Here is a 7265-nt window from a genome sequence, read left to right as displayed (position 1 = left end):
ATGCCTCCGCGCTCCCTCATGAGAGGACTCGAGGCCGGTGTGGCTCATTCGCCATCACACCCCGGTCTCGCTCGTCCACCTCGCCACAGAAATATTGCACATATTTTTCATCCCACGCGCACAGAGTTAATTATCCGCCCGCATCCCCGCCCGTGCATTTTATAAATGTCCCAATCCACCCGTTTTAGCCACTTTTATGCGAGTACCCGACCCGTTGCAGGACTCTAGTCAGGTGTGTCTCAGACCTGATGTGTGTGTCTCAGAGAGGAGTCTGGTGTGCCAAATGCTCACACACACACACACACACACACACACACACACACACACACACACACACACACACACACACACACACACACACACACACACACACACACACACACACACACACACACTTATATAATCAGGTGTGTCTCAGACCTGATGTGTGTGTGTGTCTCAGAGAGGAGTCTGGTGTGCCGAATGCTGGCCTCTAAATCGGTGCGTCTCCAGAGCGGCTCCGGATGCTCCATGCTGATAACGGGACGCTTCCGGAGTGAGTGTGTGTTTGTGGCGCTCTGCACACCCACAGCTGACCGGCTTCAGGACCGCCTCCACGGCTCCGGATCCTTCCACACACTCCACCGGCCCGACATGAGCCTCACTCACGCCCCCTACAGGTACAGATGCTCTTCCTCTCATAAACAGCACGGCTGATTCTGGATCTGATGATGATTTATGTTTCCACAGTGTCTTGTTCCACCTGGGTTTCTCAGCGGAGGAGCTGATTGGTCGATCGTGGTATGGCCTCCTGCACCCTGATGACCTCACGCTTGCCGCCCACTGCCACAACACACTCCGTGAGTCTCTCTCACACACACACACACACACACACACACACACACACACACACACACACACACACACACACACACACACACACACACACACAGACAGAGGTTCTGACCGGTATTGTTCTGCAGTTGGCGCTGAGGGCGGCTCTAGTTCCCAGATGCTGGTCCGGCTGCAGCGGAAGGATCTGTCCTGGATCCGGCTGTACGTTTGTGCAACTCTAGAAGCGTCTCGAGAGTCGATCACCTGCGTTAACCACATCCTCAGGTGCACACCTTTATCCCCGCTCACCTGCTTTACCTTCATCCCCGCTCACCTGCTTTACCTTCATCCCCTCTCACCTGCTTTACCTTCATCCCCTCTCACCTGCTTTACCTTTATCCACGCTCACCTGCTTTACCTTCATCCCCGCTCACCTGCTTTACCTTCATCCCCTCTCACCTGCTTTACCTTCATCCCCTCTCACCTGCTTTACCTTTATCCACGCTCACCTGCTTTACCTTCATCCCCTCTCACCTGCTTTACCTTCATCCCCTCTCACCTGCTTTACCTTTATCCACGCTCACCTGCTTTACCTTCATCCCCGCTCACCTGCTTTACCTTCATCCCCGCTCACCTGCTTTACCTTCATCCCCTCTCGCCTGCTTTACCTTCATCCCCGCTCACCTGCTTTACCTTTATCCACGCTCACCTGCTTTACCTTCATCCCCTCTCACCTGCTTTACCTTCATCCCCTCTCACCTGCTTTACCTTCATCCCCGCTCACCTGCTTTACCTTCATCCCCTCTCACCTGCTTTACCTTTATCCACGCTCACCTGCTTTACCTTCATCCCCTCTCACCTGCTTTACCTTCATCCCCTCTCACCTGCTTTACCTTTATCCACGCTCACCTGCTTTACCTTCATCCCCTCTCACCTGCTTTACCTTCATCCCCTCTCACCTGCTTTACCTTCATCCCCGCTCACCTGCTTTACCTTCATCCCCTCTCACCTGCTTTACCTTCATCCCCTCTCACCTGCTTTACCTTCATCCCCTCTCACCTGCTTTACCTTTATCCACGCTCACCTGCTTTACCTTCATCCCCTCTCACCTGCTTTACCTTCATCCCCGCTCACCTGCTTTACCTTCATCCCCGCTCACCTGCTTTACCTTCATCCCCTCTCACCTGCTTTACCTTCATCCCCTCTCACCTGCTTTACCTTCATCCCCGCTCACCTGCTTTACCTTCATCCCCTCTCACCTGCTTTACCTTCATCCCCTCTCGCCTGCTTTACCTTCATCCCCTCTCACCTGCTTTACCTTCATCCCCGCTCACCTGCTTTACCTTCATCCCCGCTCACCTGCTTTACCTTCATCCCCGCTCACCTGCTTTACCTTCATCCCCTTTCACCTGCTTTACCTTCATCCCCGCTCACCTGCTTTACCTTCATCCCCTCTCACCTGCTTTACCTTCATCCCCGCTCACCTGCTTTACCTTCATCCCCTCTCACCTGCTTTACCTTCATCCCCTCTCACCTGCTTTACCTTCATCCCCTCTCACCTGCTTTACCTTCATCCCCTTTCGCCTGCTTTACCTTCATCCCCGCTCACCTGCTTTACCTTCATCCCCTCTCACCTGCTTTACCTTCATCCCCGCTCACCTGCTTTACCTTCATCCCCTCTCGCCTGCTTTACCTTCATCCCCGCTCACCTGCTTTACCTTCATCCCCACTCACCTGCTTTACCTTCATCCCCTCTCGCCTGCTTTACCTTCATCCCCGCTCACCTGCTTTACCTTCATCCCCTCTCGCCTGCTTTACCTTCATCCCCTCTCGCCTGCTTTACCTTCATCCCCTCTCACCTGCTTTACCTTCATCCCCTCTCTCCTGCTTTACCTTCATCCCCTCTCACCTGCTTTACCTTCATCCCCTCTCACCTGCTTTACCTTCATCCCCTCTCACCTGCTTTACCTTCATCCCCTCTCACCTGCTTTACCTTCATCCCCTCTCACCTGCTTTACCTTCATCCCCTCTCACCTGCTTTACCTTCATCCCCTCTCACCTGCTTTACCTTCATCCCCTCTCACCTGCTTTACCTTCATCCCCTCTCACCTGCTTTACCTTCATCCCCTCTCACCTGCTTTACCTTCATCCCCTCTCGCCTGCTTTACCTTCATCCCCTCTCGCCTGCTTTACCTTCATCCCCTCTCACCTGCTTTACCTTCATCCCCTCTCACCTGCTTTACCTTCATCCCCTCTCACCTGCTTTACCTTCATCCCCTCTCACCTGCTTTACCTTCATCCCCTCTCACCTGCTTTACCATCATCCCCTCTCACCTGCTTTACCTTCATCCCCTCTCGCCTGCTTTACCTTCATCCCCTCTCACCTGCTTTACCTTCATCCCCTCTCGCCTGCTTTACCTTCATCCCCTCTCACCTGCTTTACCTTCATCCCCTCTCACCTGCTTTACCTTCATTCCCTCTCACCTGCTTTACCTTCATCCCCTCTCTCCTGCTTTACCTTCATCCCCTCTCTCCTGCTTTACCTTCATCCCCTCTCACCTGCTTTACCTTCATCCCCTCTCACCTGCTTTACCTTCATCCCCTCTCACCTGCTTTACCTTCATCCCCTCTCGCCTGCTTTACCTTCATCCCCTCTCACCTGCTTTACCTTCATCCCCTCTCACCTGCTTTACCTTCATCCCCTCTCACCTGCTTTACCTTCATCCCCTCTCACCTGCTTTACCTTCATCCCCTCTCACCTGCTTTACCTTCATCCCCTCTCACCTGCTTTACCTTCATCCCCTCTCACCTGCTTTACCTTCATCCCCTCTCACCTGCTTTACCTTCATCCCCTCTCACCTGCTTTACCTTCATCCCCTCTCACCTGCTTTACCTTCATCCCCTCTCGCCTGCTTTACCTTCATCCCCTCTCGCCTGCTTTACCTTCATCCCCTTTCGCCTGCTTTACCTTCATCCCCTCTCACCTGCTTTACCTTCATCCCCGCTCGCCTGCTTTAACTCTACAGCGGGTCACTGCTCCTCTTACACTGTCTCACACACACACCTGCTCTTCTCGTCCGCAGTGAAACGGAGGCGGAGTATCTCAGAGAGAAACTGTACGGTGGCGCTCCGGTGCCTCAGGCTTCCGTCCGGCGCAAAACCCGGAGCGTGTCCGACAGCGGCTTCTCCTCCTCGCCGCCCTACAGTCCCGCTTCCTCCCTGTCCTCGGACCTCCAGTCTGAAGGCTACAGAGCTCTGGAGCAGCTGGTGTGCGGCTCCCACTTCTGCCCATCTGACATTTTTGCTGGGAGTCATCATACATATCCTGATGCTCTTCCTCATCCGTATCCAGATGCTCTTCCTCATTCATATCCTGATGCTCTTCATCATCCGTATCCTGACGCTCTTCCTCCCGTGTGTCCGCCGGATGCTCGCCTCGTCCCTATCTCCCGGCCGGAGTGTGTGTCAGTCTTGCACCCGGAGGACTTCATGTTTAGCCAGGACAGTATGTCGGATCTGCTGACACCGGAGCCCTCGGTGGACGGACGCTTCCTCTTTGAGCCTCCGGAGATCGGCACGCTAGCCCATCAGATCCGCTCGCTAGCCTGCAGCTTCAACGCCTACAGCTCCGCCGGCCTGTGCTGGCCTCTTCTGGACGAGGCGGTCATCGACAGCATCCTGCAGGATCTGGACACGGCCACGGTCAAACACACGGCCTGGAGCCCGGCCCCCCTCCGGCCCCCCTCTGGCCCCACCCCGGCCCCGCTCCGGCCCCTCTGTGGACCCCCTGCGGCCCCTCTCCGGCCCCTCTCCGGCCCCCCTCTGGACCTCCTCCGGCCCCCCTCCATCCCCCCAGTGGAGCCGACGCATCCCCTCCATCACGGCCTGTACGCCACCTTCCATTAGACCCTGATCAGGTGATGCCGGTGTTTCCCACACACGCGCTGTCGGAAGAATCCATATAATAACTGAAGTCTGTGACTTACTCTAGTAACCCAGTTTGGCTCCCATGGAGATTTGATGAGGTGTAGATGGAAACATGTTTCTGAAGAATCATTTATAATGTTGCAGTGTTTTATGTGAATTATTAACAGTCAACACTTTTACCACAAAAAATAATCTAGCTTTATGAGTTTGTTTTTCTGACTCCATTGGAAGATGTTTGTTCTTGTTTTAAACATGTTTCAGAAAGAAGTTGTTTGGCTTCTCCAGTAAATGTGTCCTGTTTTAAAGGTCCTGGCTCTTCCAAGCTTTATAATGGGATTGAATGGCAGCCCAAAATTTGAAACCCAAAAAAGTGCATCTATCATCATAAAAGTGCATCTATCATCATAAAAGCGCATCTATCATCATAAAAGTGCATCTATCATCATAAAAGTGCATCTATCATCATAAAAGTGCATCCATCCATCATAAAAGTGTAAAAGTTTGTGTTAGAAAAACATCCATATATTTAACATGTTATAAAGTTTAAAAAAAATCGAGCTTCCGCCGTATCAACTTGTGATACTATTCATGTTTTTGGTGAACTATCCCTTTAAGGATGTTTGGATGCTCTTGTAAAGATTCAATAATAAGCTGCACTTATGAAGAACCGAATCTACCTCATCAAAATCACTCCTGTATTTATTCAGAAGTCTCACTCCACGTATGAATGTAAAGTTTCTCTCGACCGTCAGAATATAATGTTTGGAGCTTATTTATATATTTTTGCTCTCTGTTTCTATTTTTGTATAACATGTCAATAAAGTTGTTAAGAGAAGTAAAACTGTGGTGTGTTTTGTCATCAATCAAACGATCAACTTTATTTCTATCGCTCTTCTCCAGCGCCGATTGTGTCAGAGCAGCTTCAGTGTTAAACAGGACAATACTGCAGCAGAATTAGATTTGGCTGTACAGTCGTTCTGGAGTAAACAGTGATGTTATCAGCTTATTTTAATTTATCATAGAGAGACAATGCTGGCAGATCAGTATTATAGTTTATAAAATAAAACCTAATTCATACATTTTATTTGTATATTAAGTTGAATAACTTTGATCATAACTTTGATCACTCATCACTTCATAATAAGTGACACGCTCCTGTCACACACACACACACACACACACACACACATATATATATATATATATATATATATATATATATATATATATATATATATATATATATATATATATATATATATATATATATATATATATATAATCATGATGTTTATATCTCAATGTCACATTTATCAATTACATCTGTGTGATAATATAGTTACATTTTGCAACAGAATAAAAAATCAGGCAGTTTTTCTATATAGTGTGTATATAGTGTAGTTTTGATCTGAATAATGATCTTTTATAGAGATGCTTTATCATTAACATTAACACTTTATCATTAATATTTTCCTGTTCATGACTGTGAAGCTGCTTTGAAATGAAGTAATTCGACACACCTGTGAACAAAAGAACGAAATACTGGCTACACTTTTGATCAATATAAAAGCTGTAAAATATCACATCATAATAAAAATACATGTGTGCAATAACAAAACCAGTAAATCGTATTAAAGAAATCCTGTTTATCCAGTCACTCATTCAGATATTACATCTATAGATGTGGCCACCAGGTGGCAGGATTGATCCGCGCTCAGTGCCTCTGTGACGTCACACTGCTCTACTTTTACAGGCTTTCACAAATGCTTTGACACATTTCTTGAAACCTTCACTCCTTTTCTCTCAATATTAAACACAAACCAAATCTAACTAAAAGTACATTCAGAGAACATCTGACTGGGAAAAATCAAACAATTACCTCAAAACTATTTATTTGATCAATTTCAAACCATGCTTTAAAATCATACACACATCATCAGTCAATATATAAACACTACAGATAATTCGGTAGACACTCTATCAACAAACGTGTGAGAGGAGGAAGAGTACGAGTGAGAGGAGGAAGAGTGTGAGTGAGAGGAGGAAGAGTGTGAGTGAGAGGAGGAAGAGTGTGAGTGAAAGGAGGAAGAGTGTGAGTGAGAGGAGGAAGAGTGTGAGTGAAAGGAGGAAGAGTGTGAGTGAAAAGAGGAAGAGTGTGAGTGAGAGGAGGAAGAGTGTGAGTGAGAGGAGGAAGAGTATGAGTGAGAGGAGGAAGAGTGTGAGTGAGAGGAGGAAGAGTGTGAGTGAGAGGAGGAAGAGTCTGAGTAAGAGGAGGAAGAGTGTGAGTAAGAGGAGGAAGAGTGTGAGTGAGAGGAGGAAGAGTGTGAGTGAGAGGAGGAAGAGTATGAGTGAGAGGAGGAAGAGTGTGAGTGAGAGGAGGAAGAGTGTGAGTGAGAGGAGGAAGAGTGTGAGTGAGAGGAGGAAGAGTGTGAGTGAGAGGAGGAAGAGTGTGAGTGAGAGGAGGAAGAGTGTGAGTGAGAGGAGGAAGAGTATGAGTGAGAGTGAGAGGAGGAAGAGTGTGAGTG

At 48.6% G+C, this 7265-nt stretch overlaps 1 protein-coding gene across 4 annotated transcripts in view; it reads left to right on the top strand.

Moving 5' to 3' along the window:
• LOC137044891 (neuronal PAS domain-containing protein 4-like) overlaps positions 1-5486 on the top strand; it is a 15792-nt gene extending 10306 nt beyond the window's left edge. For all 4 annotated transcript variants that reach the window (XM_067421265.1, XM_067421264.1, XM_067421267.1 and 1 more), the window contains 4 exons: positions 443-659; positions 730-839; positions 963-1098; positions 3897-5486. In XM_067421265.1, the coding sequence (XP_067277366.1) occupies positions 443-659; positions 730-839; positions 963-1098; positions 3897-4719 (1286 nt within the window). In that variant the 3' untranslated portion in view covers positions 4720-5486. The remainder of the gene's footprint in view (positions 1-442; positions 660-729; positions 840-962; positions 1099-3896) is intronic.
• Positions 5487-7265: the final 1779 nt, after the last annotated feature.

This window comes from Pseudorasbora parva, chromosome 17 (assembly GCF_024679245.1).
Source record: "Pseudorasbora parva isolate DD20220531a chromosome 17, ASM2467924v1, whole genome shotgun sequence".
Classification (NCBI taxonomy): Eukaryota; Metazoa; Chordata; class Actinopteri; order Cypriniformes; family Gobionidae; genus Pseudorasbora; species Pseudorasbora parva.
The sequence above is the reverse complement of the archived record's forward strand: the minus strand, read 5'-3'. Positions and strand labels throughout refer to the sequence as shown.